At 39.8% G+C, this 20074-nt stretch overlaps 2 protein-coding genes across 5 annotated transcripts; both read right to left on the bottom strand.

Annotated features, from left to right (window-relative positions):
• Positions 1-68: 68 nt before the first annotated feature.
• On the bottom strand, positions 69-15202 carry LOC137867572 (apoptosis-inducing factor 3). Of its 4 annotated transcripts, none has more exons than XM_068704234.1 (21): positions 14782-15202; positions 10672-10881; positions 7224-7437; positions 6368-6477; positions 6175-6284; positions 6029-6073; positions 5845-5941; positions 5609-5721; positions 5211-5297; positions 5000-5091; positions 4776-4906; positions 3928-4043; positions 3735-3806; positions 3232-3295; positions 3024-3100; positions 2833-2950; positions 2620-2718; positions 2327-2402; positions 2136-2240; positions 1430-1450; positions 69-1303 (listed from the first exon to the last, which is right to left on the bottom strand). In XM_068704234.1, exons 2-21 carry the CDS (start codon positions 10700-10702, stop codon positions 1261-1263), a joined length of 1821 nt encoding a protein of 606 aa, XP_068560335.1. In that variant the 5' UTR covers positions 10703-10881; positions 14782-15202; the 3' UTR covers positions 69-1260. The 4 variants fall into 4 exon arrangements, with proteins under 4 accessions (XP_068560335.1, XP_068560336.1, XP_068560338.1 ...); XM_068704235.1 differs by having other exon boundaries at positions 5609-5715; XM_068704237.1 differs by having other exon boundaries at positions 7224-7401.
• Positions 15203-17406: 2204 nt separating this feature from the next.
• On the bottom strand, positions 17407-18063 carry cldn26 (claudin 26). The gene has a single exon (XM_068704240.1). The coding sequence runs from the start codon at positions 18061-18063 to the stop codon at positions 17407-17409; it is 657 nt and encodes a 218-aa protein (XP_068560341.1).
• Positions 18064-20074: the final 2011 nt, after the last annotated feature.

Raw genomic sequence — 20074 nt, 5'->3', positions numbered from 1 at the left:
TTTTAATAAAATGAAGAATGGACACATAAACAACAGGTGGAGTAACATGAGAATGAGACGTTGTGTAAAGCAGTGAGTAGTTATTGTTGGAAGACTTTTATTTAAAAGTTTAGTTATAAAAATGCCCTTCCGGGCTTCTCTGCAGGAAGAATGATGCTTTTTAAAACGCTGAGTTGACTTGTGTGTCAGGGTTTACATCGGCACACCAGGATGTAATCAAGCATCTGCTTTATACCCATTACAAGCAATTCTGAATGAAAATAAGAGAACCGGTGAAATTACAATAACTAGGAAAACAAGTAAGAAAGCAACAAATTAATTTCTGCTTATTTTGCCTGTAAGTCCAGGTGACAAACCTCAGTTCCCTGAGTTAGTAACAAAGAATATCCCAATGGAGGTGACTGCTATCAAAAACAACCCTAAACTTCTATTGGATTTGTCTAAAGGGGTATTCTCTATAAAATACATGAATCTATTTTGCATGCACTAGTCTGATCAAAGTAGGATTTAATTTAATTTGTTCAATCTAATACAGTAGCAAGACAGCCAATACAAAGATGTGGTAATTCTACAAATTGTCATTTATCACAAATTAAAGCTGCGTGTTTGTTAGTGAGTCTGTTAAAGCTGCGTTCAGGGATCTTCTGCAGTTTGTTTTTTTAGCAGATTTTAGATTTTTTTGCGGATGCATCTAGATTGAATACTCACTGTTTTGGGACTTATTTTTTTAACTCATCCATCAAAGTAAGTTATAGCATGCAGATCTAAGGCCTGAATGTGAGCATACAACCAAACCTGTTATTTAAAACTTCAGTTCAAATTGTATGTTCTTATCTTGTAACAGTGCATTCAGGATTATATCTATATACAATGTTATTTGTACAAAAAAAATGCCAATGCCCATCCCTGGCTTCTTATAAACAAAGTGTACAGGTAGATACATCTTGCAGCAGCACAGAGGCTGAATCTTGCTTTGTTTGTGAAATTTGTAATGAAAGACCCACCAACACAGCGATTCAGACCGTGCATGGCTCCGTTTGTCACCTTAAGTGTCTCTCAGGAACAAAAGCAAGTCTCAGTGTCGTCCTCAGGAGAGTGTGTCTCCAAGAGACACGGCTCTGTCCCCAGTGTGTGTGTGTGTGTGTGTGTGTGTGTGTGTGTGTGTGTGTCCAGACCGGGATAGCTGCTCAGTTTCTCAGCACCATAAGTGTCCATATTGAGTTGTCCAGTGGACTTTGGGTCTGTCCTTCAGATGTGAAGTCATTGAGAGCCTTTGTCAATCAGCCAAGAAATGTCTCCAGTCCTGCAAACCCCCAAAAAACAGTGAGTCATACACACACACATATACGCGTTTATCAAGTCCATTTTCTGCTGCACATGGTCAATATCAGTGAAATTTAAAATAGAAAAAGCTCATATTTATCCGTACTTGCCAAGCCGTGCTAACATCCTTCAAATTTTGAGTTTGCATTATTAGAAATGAAAGACATGAGAGACATAAGAAACAAATCAGACAGAAATGTATGCAATAACAATACAGTAATGCAAGTACAGCAACATGAGTTAATAACATCAGTGTGGTAACACTTTATGTTACACGTCCAGTTTGCTAATTTTATAAAAAACTGTTTATTCATTTATTGGTTGATAATTGTTACAAAAAAACATTGTTTATTAAAATACATTAATAAACAATGTTTTTAATATCCATATACGACAACATTATAGTATGTTATAAAAAATGTATTGAATGTGTAAATGTGTTTATAATTACTTGATAGGTGGAATAATATACAGAACTTTTTCTATACTTCTATTATTTTCCCTATAAGTACAAAATAACATTGTTGTTTTCCAGACAACGTCCACAGCAATCATTTAAAAATTACGTAACGCGTAAAATGAAGTGCACTTTATTAATTAACAAAATAACAACTGGTGTTATTTTTCTGTAGTACTCTCTAATTTCAATAAGCTGTAGTCTTATAATACTTTCCATGTGATTAAAGTCACGTGTTTTTCTGACAGAGTGATAACATTTGTCTTGTTTTTCTTCACAGTAAAACCTGAGAAACCTAAAGAACATAACAGCAATTGTAACCGTCACCATATTTAAGTCTTGGAGGGAGACTTACTCCACATCTCGTTTCTTAATCGTCTTTCCGGATCCCAAGACCTCTGCCACTCGGGATACAATCGGATCATAGTTCATGCTGGCAACAGCGACCACCTCTTCACTCCTGTAGATAAACCAAAGGAGGAAGATGACACGATATTCATCCATATTTTCTGTTTATTTAAGATTGTTGTGAAAAATTAAATGTACCTGGTGTAAAACGCCACAAATCTCAGTTCATCCAGATCTCCTTGTATAATGACGTCATCAAATCCATCACCATAACCTTCACAAATAGACGGTTATACACATGTACGTGTGTATTTGTCAAACATATAAAGAAAAACAGTCCAATTCAGGCTCTCAGTTAGGCTTTTATTTTGATCTTTACAGCTAGATGGCAGTGTGGTAACTACGCTTGACAGCACAATTCAGCGATTATTCAACCTCTGATCTTTGTGTGCCTCATAACGAGACTCTGGAAACTAAAGAGAGACATCTACCTGCATAGCGTATGGTCTTCCCAAACATGGCTGACCAGAAGTAAGGCACAGTTTTGATGTCAGCGGCTCTGCCCATCATGCTGAGAGCTGCCACCCTTCCTGTCAGTATCAGTATGAAAACAAGGAACATTTACATGCTCGTCTTTAAGAACTTAAATCATCGTCACAGTAAATTAAAACAGCCTTAATATGTAGTCAGGATGACACACTCACCGTGTACATGAGCCATTTGCCAGACGGGGATGTTCACCTTCTTGTTGTTGCGTGGCGGGAAAGGAAACACTACCACATCTCCTCCAGCAAAAACCCCTTCAGCATTTGTCTGCATCATCTGGGAGAAAGTTTAGAGGAGTAAATAAACAATGAAACACTTTCACTCTGGCTTCAGGTATTTTGAAAAATACCTTGTTAACAGTGATAAAGCCCCTGGAATCCATGTGGATGCCGCTCTGTTTCAGGAAGCCCGTTGCAGGAATACTTCCTGAGACACATTAGAGAAAAACAGGTAAATATGGAGCTGCTGCAATTTTCAAAAGGGAGTTTCGTCATCTGCATCAATTATTTGTCACTGCAGATAATGAAAGGTACATTTTGCATGATCTTCGACATTACCTGCTCCGATGACACACACATCTGCCCGCAGGACTTTTCCACTCTTCAGTACCACCTCTTTCAGCTGTGTACAGGGAAAACAAAATGTCCAGGCCATACTACTGCACTAAAGATGCATAATGTAACATTAACTCCTTCAAAAACCCTAAAAACCTTTTTTCTGACCGTCTCTTACTTTGATTGATGGGTCCTACATGCAGTAAACACAATACACACAATACAGAAGACAATTTTCTGCCAATGTGTGTCTAGTGCTCTATGTAGTCTCAGGGAGTAAATCTTGAAGCATTTAAATCAAAATCTTTTAAATTATCTTTATTATAATTGTTTATATAATAATTACGAGGTTGTTTGCACCACAGTTTTCAGGGGCTGGTTGACACACACCAAATATAATTTATTTTGGTTAATATTCATGTGTTTTTTTATCTGACTCATCTTAAACAAGAGAGGGTAGTGCTGCTGAACATCACGTCACGCTGTTTCTCTCACTTTCTGAATACCTCTCCATGATGGCCAATCATCTCTGACACCTCGTTCAGCATGTAGAACTTCACCCTGTTTACCTCGAACAGCTGCAGAACACAAAACGCACCACAGACACAGTTACCACATGGTCTTGTGGTTACTGGGAATATTGACCAGAGAGAGTTACTATGATAGTATTCTGGAGACGCTTCATAACTGTGTCCCTACCTTCATTATGGCTTTCCCTACTTTCTCCCCGAGAGCTTTTTTAAAGGGGACTGTCTCAATCCCAATGATAGACACCGAGTGGGCCTTGTCAGTTAGAGCTGCTGCCACCTCCATACCTGCCAACACAACAAATAAACAACATACAGTTCATGCATGTAGTTATTAATGCAAAATGATACAGAAAAAAGAGAGAACAAATCTAAATAAATGAGTGGAAAAGGGAATGAAAATGATGTGAGTCGTGTGTTCTGGCTTTCACAGTCAACTCATACTAATCAAACTGATAAAAGTAAAAAATAAAAACCTGCCACTTCTACTCCTATGTGCAAACTTAAGAATACATTACCATCTATTACTTTAAATTACTTTTAAATTTAAGGGAGCTCCAGAGGAATCTGAAGATGTGTAAGAGTAGCTCATCGATGGCTGCTGTACCGAAGCAGAGGTGAGCAAACACTTTTAGAGCGATTGTATCAGATTCTCTGATGAACCTCGTCTACCAGCAACAGGCTGTTCCAGTTTGGTTTTCTTTTGTTTGCATTTAAGACAATTGCCCCTTATTTCATCCAAATCTATATATTTATATGCTGGATATTATATTGTTGTTATTGATTGTTGTTGCCACTGGATTCCAAATGCTTTTTTTTTGCAGAACAACATATCACTTAGTGAACTGTAAGGATGTATTTAAAGCAATGGAGCAGATGTAGGGTGTATTCTTGTCTCTGATTGTCTTTTAATACATGTGATTAATCATGTGATCAGTTGAGAGTTGCTTTTAAAAGGTTAATCTTATACTGTCGTGGACAAATGAGAAGAATGTGTTTATAAATGTGTCTTTTTCTCACCAACATAAGATGTTCCCACAATCACAGCGTTCTTGTTGTTGGCCAGCCGTGCTACGCTGTTAGCGTCTTCGGGCGTCCTGAGGTGAAACACGTTTCTGACGTCCTTTCCTTTGTAGACCATTGGTTTGGGTCTTTGGAAGCAATCGGGTGTCAGTTTATGATTCATAATCTCAGCTGCTTATTTGTCATGTGAAATAGAATAGTTTAGTTGTTTTTGTCCTTACTTGCTTCCTGTAGCAATAAAGAGTTTCCTGTACTCCATCCTCAAGCCATCTTCAAAGGTCACAGAACGTGTTTTCACATCTATCGCCACAGCCTAAAGCAAACAACATGGCAGGGTCACACAGGTTTATACGTTGGATTTTTGTGGAAAATGCCAAAGATAGATCTAGATCAAATTAATGAATTGATTTATCTGAGGTCACCACCTCTCACCTCTTTCCCTGTGAGCAGTTCAATGTCATGATCCTGCAGGAAGTCCATTGAGCGCAATCTCAGCTGTTCTGCTGTGCTCTCTAAGGACTAAATGTCAGCAAGTTAGTGCTGAGTACATCAAGAAAACAATTGAATTAAATTCAACAGAAATCCCTGAATTCAAAAGCAACGTAATACAGCAACTGTAAACAGCCAATCAATGCTAATCATTTTCAAGCTTTTCGTGGAAAGTCACATCATTTTTGATTCTGTTATGTTCGTTTACTTCTGCAAAACTTTCTTTAAATTGCTGTTGCTGTGAAGTGTAGCTGTTTCATCACCACTGCAGTCTGTTACGTAACTTTCTTGGCAAAGTTCAGTTCTGTCTCAGTTTATGTGTTCAGGGTCTGTGTACAAACCTTACTCAGTTTAGGCCTGTCGTATGGAGGATGCCTGTCCATGGTGCACATGACGATGCGATCGGTGAAGCCCTCTTGCCTCAGTGTCTCTGCACACACCAGACCTGCTGGACCTTCGCAAACGTTCACCATAAAAGAGGAAGTTGATTTTGAAAGAGAGACAGTGAAGGAAGACGCTGCTAATAAGAGTCAAATTCAGCTGGATCCTTGTTGTTGAGGGACAAAAACAGACTGACCTGAGCCAATGATGAGAACATGGCTGAAGCCCGTGCTGGAGTTAATGACTGCTGAGCATCGGGCCATGGGCTTTGACCTTTTCTGCGACTGAAGAGCCTGGAAATGTTTTCAAAAAGATCTCAGATCAATCAGATGGTCCGTTTCTTTTCCTGCATAAATTCTCCACATTCTTTCTCTTGTTACCTGCTTGTTTGCACGAATGATCACCTTGTCCTTTTCAACTCTGACCTGGAGCAAACAGATATGAGCGATGTATACACTTTTTGATGGTGCTTAGAGACATGATAAGGCAGGGAATGTGTTAAGACAGCGCCAGCGGGGAAGGTCACCTGGAAGGTAGGCAGGCTGTCCAGCCCGGGGAAGTCCTCCAGGTCTCCTGTTGCAATGTTGAAACATGCACCGTGCCACGGACAGCGCACGTGTCCCTTTGATAACACCCCTTGAAGGACAGAAAATAACACAAATGTCAAATGTATGATATCAAATATCATAACGAATGTTAAAATCATACCTGAGACTCACCTTTAACCAGAGGTGCGCCATAGTGTGAACACTTGTGGGCCATGGCGGAGAACTCTCCGTGTTCTTTGATCAACAACGCTCTGCCACTTCCCAGATCAACCTCTCGCATCCTGACAAACACACAAAAACAAAAAGGTGCATTCACTGTTGTATGATTAAATCCTTCCAAGGAAACACACAAAGGCCATTTTGACAACCTGGAAGAAAAGTGTCACTATGAAAACACAGCATGGACGCATCACGACTGCAACTTCACATTCATCTGTCCAAGCTACACTCTGGTAGCAACACAGAGCCAAAGAATTAAAGCAACAGTGACATGACAACCATGAAAGTCTTCATGTATCCTGGATGAATGCCATGGCTAATATGAAGAAATGACACAATCTTCCTCTTACAAATTGAAAGTAAAATTGATTAGCAATAAAACACAATTCAATACAATCAAGAGTTTTTTGCTGCTATACAGATAGATGTATTTGGTCTGGTGATCAGTAGCTTACGGTGGCTACTTTTAGCTAATGTTAACACACTTTACATAGATGTTGCTGTGTTACTAACAATACCGAGGGAGTTCAATTACTTTATGACTCTTCTCTACTTGTGCTTCTGTTACAGTAGGTTTAAACATTATTTATGTTGTTCATTGTCTTCTTTATAATTGCATATGTATCTCTGATGAGTCAATAAAGGAAACATTTGTTTTCCTGTGTTTCCTTATTTATTATTTATTCTTGAGCGTCATCTGATGTACATCATAACAGCCTCTTTACCTCAGCATGCATGTGTGCATGAGTATGTGTGTATTTTGGGTGTATAGAGAAAAAAAAATAGTTGGGTTATTTAATTTTCTTACTGTCCGTTTTCCAGGTCTTTAACGTGACAGACGGAGGCCTCCACGTAGTCCCGTGGTTTGTGGTAGAGGGGCAGCGGGGTGGAGTCATCATCAGAGCCGTGTCCCAGGGCGCCGTTAGGTCTGCAGTCAGCAAAGGGGCTCGCTTTGCCATTAGGTGACAGCCCGTCCACCTCTTTTTCTTTTTCCAGGAGAGAGAGTTCCACTTTAACTTCAACTGCACAACACAAACACGTCTCACTTAGAAAATGTCTGAAAATGCAGAACTGATCACATGCAGCACATTCACAATGACTGCAGTAAAATGATGCTGTGAAGCTTTCAAAAAGATGCTAATTCAAGTAGCCTAACATTCGCAGACAGTCACAGTGGATTGAACTATTATTCTTGCATACCTGTCCTCTGTTGTGTTATTACTATCCTTCACTATTGCTTTGGAAGAATAATTTGCCTTTCTGCTAGGAGAGACGTCTACAACTCTGGGACAAATTGAGTCTGACATCTCTACAACTGAAACAAATGAAAGCAGGAAGCAGGTGAAGGGAGACGTGTAAGGCTGAGCTTGTCTTCTTTCCTTTTTCTTTCTACCTTCTAGCGAGTAAAATTACAGGCATCATTCAACATTCAATATTAATCCCGATTTATTCATTACTATTAAAATCTACCACATTTTGTCTTCTAAACAGCAGGAAAACAGTCATGCAAAGCACCATATCGCTCCTATGTAGACCACTGCCAAACATCCTTTAAAATTATTTGATATGGTGCGGAAAATCCACAAAAATACAACACAAACATACTCATTCACTTCTCAATTTGTTTGTGTCTAAATTAATTGACTAAACTGGAAGCTATAGATTTTGACAGGATAATGCTATAAATAATGAGATTTCCTTGAAGGAAACTGGCATCAACACAAATACAACAGCACTGTTTTGTGGATATTCTTAATTTTGCCGCTTTAAAAAAATTACAAGAGTTACAACAATTACAGAGTGGAGTAAATTAATTGTGCGATATTCAGTTTTCTTTGATGACTAGTGATGCGCTGCTGTTGGGTTTATATTTATGAACATTAAGAAACGGTTGTGTAACTCCTTTTTCACTGCAGCAGGCTTTATCTGTTCGGCTGGAAAAATGTGCTGATCATCCGGTTCTTACACAGTAATCTGGCAGGAATTTTCTCCTGCTGAGCAAGTCTTAATTAAAATCAATGGAAAATCATAATAGTGAGTGCAATTGCAGGAGAAAAGAAAGAGAAAGCTTTCCACAGCTGAAGAGAATCTCTAGTTGGTACTATAATTTCTGCTGCTAAATGGGACATAATCACACTGATGCTTCATCTGATAAGAAGTCATCGGGTACCAAAATGTTTTCTGTAAGGCTTTTGATCGTTTCAGTCTTTAGAGCTTTAACAAGTACATTTCATGAAGCAGTTAGCTTCGAGTAAACACATGTTTAAATTTGTATGTATAATTTCACAGTTTCTGTAACCTTTCTGCATTTCTTCACATTTGGATGCAAATGAGGAGGGCGATGTGCCATTTCTACACCAGACCTGAACACACACATGTACACACACACACACACACACACACACACACACACACACACACACACACACACACTGTATATTTAGTGGGATTTTCAGAGTAAGAGATACTTTCTATTTTTCCTGTAAAAGTAAAAAATATCAATAATGTTGTTGTTTTTTTAACCATCTAATGCTTTGATTGATTTGAACCTATAAGTAACATCAGCCCTGGACACAGGACTTTTTCGTTGTTGTTGTAGACGTTAGAAGAAGGTTTTTAGCTGGATAGTTCTCAGATACCTGTAGACGGTAACATCATCACAACTGATCCGGATCTCTGCTTAATTTTGATTCTTTAATGGTGATGATGTTAAACGTGTGTCTAAGCTGAATCTTATGTGACTTAAAATATACTATAAAACTAAGGCTAGACTCGGTCAAGCTCTATCTTGGAACACTTAAGTATCAGTCATCAGAATCATAAAGCGGAGATACCTTAATTCATGACTTAGGCTTCTGTAACTTCTTGTCAGTCTCTGGGATCTGACCCTCACTTGATGCTAGAAGGAGGCTCTTATAGTTTTTATTTCTTGTGAGTTCTCTGACGAACATTTTTATAGGATTGGCAAAAAATGGTTTCCCATTCGAATAATCTTTGAGGGCTGACTTGGAGCATAATAAGTAGAGTCTATGTTGATAGCAGCTCCTATAAAATGATGGTATTGCATTGTTTTCTGTGAGACTAAACTAAACAAATGCTAAATGCCACCTCAAAGTAAAAGATATTTTAATACAATATTCCTGTTCATTTGTTAGTATTTAGTAGACACTGAAAAATTACAGTCAGCAGCCTCTGAACTGAACAGATGACTTGATCTCTAATGTTTTGCGTCCCCATACACCTGAATTGGAAGGACAGTGTGTTATTATCACCTGCAAGACTGCAGTAAAGCGAGATTGCTAATCTCCGAGCCATGATATGGCTACACCACACATACACACACACACACACACACACACACACACACACACACACACACACACACACACACACACACACACACAGTATCATATTTTTATATTGTCTCAGTATGCAATCCTCTTGACCAAAGATGCCACATAGCATTCAAATTCCTCCCACACTAAACACTGTAGTGCAAACAGATGAGGCTGGATATGAGGTGACATGTGGAACAGGATTTGGAGGCGGTAGGTAGCTTTTAATAGTCATTCTGAACAAACTGTCCCTAAATATATATTTTTTTAAATAACTGGTCTCTCCATGGAAACAGTACAATATTAAAACATGTGTCTTCAGCTAGATTCACTGACATTGTACAAATTAATAATGGCTATTAACAATAAAGTATTTCAATTGGAATCATAAGCAAAATCAAATTGGATTTGTCGATTACAGCTACAACATGGACTGCCATAACTGTTCATTACAATACATTGACAGTATTCAACTTAAATCTACATTTCTTGTATAAAAATCCAGCTGCGCACAACACAGCAAGTTTAAGCTGGGCTATAATTTGTTGACTTTTAGAATAATAAATATATCGTGATCAATATTGTGAAAATGATTTCAATCACATTACCATCTCAACCACTTTACTATACTGGATATACTAAAAGCAGAAAATCAGCCAATAGAGTGGACAAAATAACATTAACATACTACTGTATATTATGCAATCTTGTACACAAACCGCACAAACAAACCACCATGGAGGTGTTTCAACACCTTTTTTTAATTTAACATTGTAATTGCATTGTATTGTATTGCAGTTGGCCTCCATCAGACTGTAAGATGCTATTTTGTTCTCCACCCAGTAGCTGCTTGTTGTACTTGTTTGGTGTACATTTTCTTTTGAAATAAAGTAACCTGCCCGAGGGGAACATGTTGGTTACCTGGTTTGGGTTTGGAGAAGCATCCTCCCATGGTGGGCCCAGGATTGAGGGACACCCAGGGAGAGGGAGGGAAGGGGGAGAGCGAGGGGAGGTGCGGTCAGATTCTCGGGATGGGCTGCTTTGTTGGGCGGTAACGATAACACAGAGCTGTGTATATGAGAACCTGCAGGTCCTGGCTGGCCATCGCACACGTCAGCTCCTCCACATAATCTGCATGGGCAGAGGGAAAGACATCGTCAACAACACTCACTCACTCACACCAGACTGATCTGACAAGCTGTTGAAATAACAAGCTTTTCTGCGGAATTGTTTTATCTCGACTGCTTTCAGTTTCAAATTTTAGCTTTTCATTTACAATTCTGTCTTTCAGAGTGACAAAACATTTGGCCAAATTTGTCTCCATACTTTTTCATGCTCCTATCTTTGGCTTCTAATCAGTCATAGTAAATGATTGTGTTTCTGTCACCACAAAAAGGCTCTGAAGTGTTAAAAAAAAAATCAGGATTAGACTGCCAGATTGTGTGTGTGTGTGTGTGTATGTGTGTGTGTGTGTGTGTGTGTGTGTGTGTGTGTGTGTGTGTGTGTGTCTATATAACGTGTGTGTGTGTGTGTGTGTCTATATAACATGTTAGTGCTTGTAAAAATAAAGCAATTGCGTTAATTAGGAACATTTCCATACACATTGTTACCTTTGTTCATGCATATTGCATGGGGAACCGTTAAATATTAACAGCACTCCGACACCTATTAACTTTCTCGTCACACTGCGCTATAAAGGGAGGCAGGGGCCCCTTGAGTTTCAAAATCCCCTTGTTTTGTTGCCACGTTGCCCTCACATTTCTGCCAGCTCTGGTATTTCAGCCACACATACAGTAGTTAGTTAATCACAGAGCGCTGGCTGCTATGAATCTGGGTGGACCCGGGATGGCAGGTGTTTCGCTCAACATGGTGCAATCCATCACCAAATTATCCTTTTGAGGTACAACCAAAAGGACTGCTTGATATTCTGAGCACATCTTAATGTCCTTGAACATCAGAAAAAAAAGTGTGCAGTGTTGAATGGAGCACTGCTTAGAACAAATGAGAAATGGAAAAATCTCGGACTGGCCTCAACTCTGCAGCTGAGATTGAGTTGTTACATGTATTTGTTTGCAGTGGGTGAAATTAATACACATGTAATGCATTGTACATTAATGCAAGTACTGTGCTTTAGGTACTTGCAATGTTTTTAAAGGAAGATATCACAACTTTTACCTACATTTATTTGACAGCTATAGTTACTACTGACTTGCAGATTAAGATTTTAAGTAAAATAAAATAAATACCACACGTTGTCAAAAATTAAATCAGTGATTCCAAACCTTTTTGGCCTTGGGGGGCCGTTGTGATATGTTTTTTCTTTTTCCTCCTCCTCTCATTAATCATGGATGATGAAGACACTGGAAACTACCTGACTGTATCTAAAGTAGTTAAAACTAGCTCCACCTCAACAGTAAAACTGATGCATCAGTATCAACAATGTAATATGGTCACATTATAATAATATGTGAGTCACATGGGCACATTTCAACAAATACTTTTGCTTTTGATGCTTTCAGTATATTTTGTTGCTAAAAGTAGTGTTTTTCCATTGCTTTGTTTGTACTTTTACATAAGCAAAGGTTCTTTTGGGTCTAACATCATGTCAGATGTTCCAAATTGAGCATCCTCCACAAGTGTCATTATGGTCTTTATTCGATATCCATCCAAATATCTGTGCCAAGCACTGACAGTTTCTGCATTCAGTCAACAGGCATGCTAACACAGCAGAGCCTTCGAAGTTTTGTGTTTCTCGAAATACAGAGAGCAACATATCAAATCACTTCCCGAAGAAAGCAGACTTCACTCTCACATGCTGCCACTTCAAATTTTGGTGGTCAAATTGGATCGCAAAGAGCTGGAGTTCCAGGCAAGCACCAACATATTTTGAGCAAAACTAAAGTAGGTTAAGCAGATTTGGTCCTCACAACATATGACGCAGATCTCGCTCTGTCGCTGTTGGGCCTGTCCCCAAGCAGTGCTAATAATCCTGCCTGCAAACAAGCTGTCAGTTTCACTCACTTCCCTACAAATGTAATACCTGTTACTGGAATGTTGTGAGGGAGAATTAGCAAAAGGCAGCTCCTGGTTGGAGGCAAGGAGGTTGATCAATAAACTGACTGTGGGTGGAAAAAGCAGGAATGTTGAGCACTAAAGTCACATCCATCATTCTCCAACAGTAAACAGTGAGTGATGTTATTGCTCTGAAAAAGGTGAACATGATCAAAAAGGGACATCATTCTTATATCTTAAGCTCTTCTCCCAGCTGAAGACCTCTGTAATGCAGAGATACAGCAAATGTCCCATAATCCTCCCAGACAAGGACAAACCTGATCCACCAATAAACACTTAACTTGCAGCAGCACCTGAATAAAAGAAGAGCTGCTGGTTCCAACAATGCCAATTTGGGGTCTCTGTTTTATTCAAACACTTGCTTGACAGGTCTCAGCCTGTAGTTAACGATTAGGGCTTGCTGATCCTCAGCTGATAAAGGGCAACAATCTACCTGCACTCTCAACATACGACCACACCTCTGTCCCTCACTCACAGTTTGCATGTTTTCCTGGTTTGTGAAATGCAAAGATAAGCCCGAGGAATCATTATTGATTGCGTAAAAACCAACCGTTGAGCACAAGTGCTCTCTCAGCAGGCTCTTAGTGGTTATCTCTTGTGTTTACCGTCAGCTTAAATGCGCATTCAATGTAAGGGACAAGTGGGTGAAATTGTTTGGGTCTTTCAAATACAATAAAGGTCTGCATTTCTTATTTGATTGTTCACAACGGAAGGAGACAAAAGTCCATGTTTGAGGTTAGATTTGTACACCTTGGTCCATTGAGTCACAAAAATGTCCCTCCAAAATACCAAGAAGCTTTTGATAAATTTCTATTTACTCCATCGCCTACGTGTCTTAACTATAAAAGAATAAAGACTGGATTACAGTTAACCACAATCCCCATTAAGACGCTCTAGTACGTGACACAATCATTCATTGTGAGCAAGTTCATTCACACCATTCTAGAGCCAAGTTTCTACAAATGTTTGTATTGTTTCCTTGTAGATAAATTGGTCGTGATTATTGGCATGTTACAGGCAAGATCAGGAGAGCTGTCATCAGCTTCATAAGGTCTCAAACAGTATCTAAAGTGTGTAAAAAAACTGAAAAGGATGGAATATAATGTTTGAACAGGCTGCAGAGGTCATTCATATTTTAATGGAATTCAAAAACCAACCTTTAGTATAATAGGTATACACCACGTGGCTCTAAAAACTACGGATCATATCTTAATTTGGCATTGTTTACTATGACACTCGAAGGAGTTCACAGGGAAGAGTAATTTTTTCATTACTTTATCCAAAAGCTGTCCCAAACTTTAAATTCTGTATAGTATATTCTTCTGTAAAGCTAAAGCTGGTCAACAATGGCACCACCACGTCTATCAGGTCATTTTGCTGCTGCTTTGAGCGATAACCTCTCCATGATGTCATGGAAAACTAGAATTGTGGTGTACAGAGGAGTGTACACCCCCACAGAGGAGCTGTGCTTCCATATAACAATTCTGCAATTGACCGGTTTCTCAGCATGCGCACACAAACAAATACACGCACACACACACACGCACACACACACACACAAGTCATTAAAAACCAATAGATTGTGAAATTTACTGTGTGACATTTCATTCTCTCCTAAATTCCTAAAGAGTTACTGATGTGAGAACTATTTAAACGTAATCAGCCCTGACGATGCTCATATTTTACATGTGTGTAACAGAACTGATCCATACAAATTAAATTAGGTATTGTGATTTCAGTTGTAGATCTAGTCTACATGGTCCTTAGTCTCCAGGGAAGATCTGGTATCTGACAGAGCAAACAACTTCCATACAAGTAGCCTACTTTATGTCCCATAGTGCACAAATGCAGACAAAGTAAGTGTGACTATACACAGAGCATCACATAAACACATCATATTGGGAACTAATAAAACAGAGCTATATTTCCCTGACTGTACAGTGAATAAATAAAGCTTACCAGTGTGTATGGAGCAGGTGCACTGAAATCCTGTCAAACTCCCTGGTGCTCAGCTTCCCCTGGGGGAGCACGGTAGCATATTAGCACACGAGTGTCCCAGCAGTCCTGTCCCTCTCCGGGATTGGCTCTGTCCACTGGAGTATTCCCGGTATGGGCGTCCCTCCGTATCGTCCTCTTCTGCCTCTTGATGCAGCAGAGTCTCGAAGTGAGAGTGTAAGTGTGCTCTGCCCCCTCGCAGAGAGCCCCCCTCAAGCAGCAGACTGAGCAGACCGGTCGTGGGAGTTGCTTTCTTTTCCCTGGCCAAGCCTGCAAATGCAGCACGGAGGACCTTTGCCAGTTTCTCAGCTGTATGCGGTATTGATGGAGTTGCTGAGGGGATGCTAACACAGCATGAAATCTCACCGTTCCCTGCTCTCGCCCTCCTCACCCATCCCCTCCTCTCTCTCTCTCTCTCTCTCTCTCTCTCTCTCTCTCTCTCTCTCTCTCTCTCTCTGCTTGCCTTTCAGCCTCGCCTTTAGAAGTCAAAGACCTGACTTGCCAGTTAAGCCTGATCAAAGACTCGCTGCCCCCCTACTGCACTGCCTGGTCCGTCTGCCCACTTATCACACTGCCTGCTTGCTGTGCATGCATTGTGCTGAATGCTGCAGGAGTATGAGCTATTGTTCAAAACTTACCAGAGTGACATTTATTGTATTTGTACTGCCCACCAGGAAACATAAACACTACTCCTCAGACTACTGCAAACTATAAAACACTGTAACAGCTCATACAGAATGTGTGTGTGCTGCACTTCTTTCAGTGTGTGCAGCAGTGGGAGACTCAAAGAGTTAAAGTGCAGTTGGTGCAGTAAATCCCAGTTTCAGTCAGGGGGTAGAGTGGAGCAGGATTAAAAAGGTATAGTGAGTCTTATAGAAATGAGCTCCCAAGATATTTCCATTCCTTATGCTCTCACCGTGGGAGGAACTGTGCCTCCCCTTTAAATAACTGTGGGGACAAGGTCATTCACCCGATAATCTCAGATTCATTTCTATGGAAATGATGGCAGTATTGACACGGGACGATGGTTCAGATGCAGCATTAACGCCCTTATGTTGCTTCCCAAATTAATTCAGATTGATCAGATGAGATTTCTACTGGTCACATGGAGTGATTGTATTTCTACAGTGTGCTGACAGCTGACACGTGCACATGTGCTCCATTGTCAGTATGTTTGTGTTGCTCTCTGCGTGTGTTCAAGCACATGTAAAAACAATGGAGTGAAGCCAGGGCGGGCGGTGTGCACATGTACAACAAGATGACTGATCACTGATATATCACTCAGTTTAATTGAATTACAGGGGGACTCTCTCATGCAGGGGCCGGAGAGAACTGCAGCATCCAAAAATCCAGATTAAGAGAGGCGAGAGAGGTGAAATGAATCATTAATAGGCTAAAATATGAAATTACGGCCTGCCAAAACATTAATGCCAGCTGGTATAAAGAGTAGATTCAACCTGACTGTTAATTAGATCTAAACAGAGAGTCAGATAAGCAAGTGTTGCATGTTAAACACAAACTAGATATAACTTCATATGATACAAACTGATCTACAAACTGATCATCATATGATGTCCAAAAACTGACAAAACATGTCCAGATCACTTCTCATCATAACAATGTAAAACAATGGAACAAAGCCAAATAGTGTATTAAGGACTAAGAGGAGCTAGTGGTGCCAAGTCCTCTTTCTCCAAAACGAAATTTAACACAACTTTAACCAGCTGCAGCACTGGAATGCAACTCCTGTTAAACTATTCACTCCTAGCCCGATAGTGGGCTCAGAGACCCTGTGCACCACAAATGCTGGACATTTTTATGCATGTTCAGTTGATCACGGTTTTTATTAGTAAAATACTGACTCATGCATGGGGCTAGAGAGAAGTCATTTAGTTAGTGCACACACTTACATACATACTGTATGTAACTAAATAGAGTTTATAGCCAAGTGTGAAGTGTGTCTCATCTGAAGCCTGTTTCTTTTAGTATTACTGATGTACCATCAGCTTTTTAAAACATCAGAAAACAATAGTAACCTAGATTTTGTTTAGTGTCAGCACTCCTTGAATTAAAAGACTCATAGTCAATCAGGAGTCAGGAATCAATGGCCTAATAATCTACTGTGATTTAACTGGTCTACAATACATTGACATTACACCTCAGTAAATGTAAAAGCCAATTCTTCCTTAGTTTTAACTAAAAATCAAAGAGGTTATTTTTGAAATATTATTATTCATTGAGAAATGAATAAAGAGAAATTGTATGTGCAATAGGTGTCTACCTATACTCTTTCTCCAGACTCTGTACACTTAAAAGGAATAAGAACTACTCCAATTATTATTATGTCACATTACTTTAATAGTTGGTGAAAACGTAATGTGGACAATCTCATAATTAACCAGAACCAGAGACGATGGAAATTTGACAATTTGACTTAGAAATGAACAAATAGAACACATGTAGCTGTCATGTTATATCAGTCAGAAGTGTTATTCTTGGGCTACTGAAGTCATTTCATTATGTCATCACTCCACAAGCCTCCATGTTAAGTATATGAATGTGCAGATGACACATCTACCAATAAAAAATCTATAAAACCTCTGTCTTCAGGTAGTGCTCCGTCCTGTGCTTCGCCTGCGGGCTGTTTGGCACACTTGCTGGCCTTTGGTCGTAGTCCCCCATGCACACAGCGACAAAGAACAGAGTCCCTCCGATGACCAGAGCCAAACCTCCAAACCATCCAGAGAACATCGCCTCTCCGTACTCCCAGCGAGGCATCACATCAGGGAAACCCTCATCCCAGAAGTCCACCACAGTTGTGTAGGCCAGAAGAGAGACGGGAGCCAAAGTGGTGAGCCCCGACACCCAGGACAGCACCCCGCCGAGGATGAGGAGCCTTCTCTTCCGGCCAGGCTGCCCCACACACATCCCAACCCCCTCCAGACCTGGGAAGGCAGCCAGCAGAGCTGAACCTCCAGTGCATACAGACACTAACATGAGCACTCTGGAGATCTGCAGGTCCATTGGCAGCCCCATGATGGACTCATAGGCCTTACACTGAACTCCTACCTCCTCTGTGTACAGGCAAGTGTGCCAGAGTCCAGAGAACCAGTTCTCCACTTCGTTCAGGTCAGAGTTCATCGTCTTCCACAGTGGAAGAAAGGTGGTGATCAGAGAAGTGACCAAACCTCCAAACGTCACAAAGAGTGCAGTCCTTTGCATCACTATAGCTGTTAGAAAAACCATCTTCTGCCCTCTGTGCTGTGATTACTGTTCAAGTGTGCAGGACTATGTCACAGGTTGGGAGATCCAGAGTGGCTCTGTGGCCCGTACTACCTGCTCAGGTAGCAGGACCAACCGGGCCAGCCCACTTATTCTGCTCCCTTAATAAAATGCAGCTGATAAGTGAGAGATAATCCAGGACCGTGGCCTGACAACAGACATACTGTTATGTTTCAGTGTTCAATATCATCACAGTGAACAATGAACTCTGTTTTTAGATGAAACCAAATATGTCCAGCGGGATTCTGGGCAAGTGAACTTAATGAAACATGAGCAAGCTGGGCACGGGAGGTACACACAAAAAAGAAGACTTAAAAGTTACTCCAGGCATAACTATACTAGCCTGTTTCTTTGTAAATATTTTCTTTTACGGTTGTAATTATTTCAGATGAGTTGTTTAACTGATGTCACTGACGAGACTTGGTCATTATTTTAGTTAAGAAATTTACACTCTAAGGAAATCAAAAGAAGGAGCTTTCGACTTGCCATGTGTCTCAAGTATCTGGACTATGAATAGCACTTTGTGCTCACTGCAGCGGTACTTACAACAGAGTCCAAAAGAGTCCAACACACTGTGAATTCCACTGAGGGTCTTTACAGAACTTGCAGAACAAATGGCAGCTAAGAGAAAACTCTATCTACTGCCTCAGCATTTAGGTCAACCTTTCTCTCAATCCCATGAGCACAATTTACTTTATAGCTTAAAAAATAAAATGGTAAAAAAGCCACAATTATTCACAAAATGCAACATTTTCTACCAATTTGGTTTTTATTTTTATTTGCAAGTCAAACTAAATGTAGTTGTAATGTTGAGGGTTGGTATGACTGTCTAGACTACTGCAAAAGGACAAGTATTTTTAAAAGAAGTTGCAATTTGTTCAAACAAATTAACGTATTCAATTTTAATTTTGCTCACTTGAGTAAATCAAAATCTTTGCAAGGGCAAAACCCTGCAGAAGCCGAAGGAATTCAAAACCTCAAACCAAGGAGCATTGTGTGACCTTATCATGCATAGATCTGTGGAAACTGAAACCCCTGAAGGATGTGTCTAATTTAATGAAAGGTCAAGGACTAACCTTCAGCTTTTTCACAGAGTGTATAGGTTACAATGGCTTTGGGCGTAAGTCTTTGTTTGGATTTCAGATTTGTGCAAATATTCAATATAAAAACATTTGTGAATACACCACTGTGAGACTTTTGGAAGAAACTGTATCGGCTCTGATTTTTAAAATACATACCTGTAAGTTTCTTTCTTTGTGACATTCAGTTTGAATCTAAGCTATCATAAATAACACAGAGCACTGCTGACTGTGCGAGTACTGAGGGGGCCATGGCATTTAGATGAAACTGCCCATCAAGCCAGTGGGGCGAGCACTACTTAAGTTCAGCCAAAACAGATACAAAGTAAATCTGCTCTTTGCTTGGGTGAGTATAGGATTAATTGGAATATAGGAATATGTATGAAAAACTGACTTTTAAGTGTGTGTGCAGATACATTTAGAGATATGAAGTGCCTTCCAATTCTCAAGATGTGACATTAGACAACCAAGTCAGTTTTTTGTGGGATGCTGAGTTCAGAAAACATGTGATTCAACAATATATTCAGCTGCAGGCTCATTAGAATATTTGTGAACTTAAATTAACCGTCACATAACTACAGATACATAAATGAACTTTAACTCTGCATTTAGGAGAAACTTGGAGTTCAGTGACAGGTGCTAAAACAGAGGTATATTCCTACTGACAGGATGAGAAAAAATATTTATTTTGAGCATTAAAACACGTAAATATGTTCAAGTAGAAACCCCAAATACAAGTATGAAAATGAGCATATGTCCTCTTTAAAAAGCAGTGTAAAAATAAATTAGGGTCCAGTATGTTTGACGACTCAGTCTGATACCGACAACAGGGCCTGATGAGCGGTCAAAACACCATTTATTATAAATACTGGGCTTCTATTGGAAGCTCACTTGTG

Source organism: Cebidichthys violaceus, unplaced genomic scaffold (assembly GCF_023349555.1).
Source record: "Cebidichthys violaceus isolate CVI_PGR_0920_01 unplaced genomic scaffold, fCebVio1.0.p SCAF_9, whole genome shotgun sequence".
NCBI lineage: Eukaryota > Metazoa > Chordata > Actinopteri > Perciformes > Stichaeidae > Cebidichthys > Cebidichthys violaceus.
The sequence above is the reverse complement of the archived record's forward strand: the minus strand, read 5'-3'. Positions and strand labels throughout refer to the sequence as shown.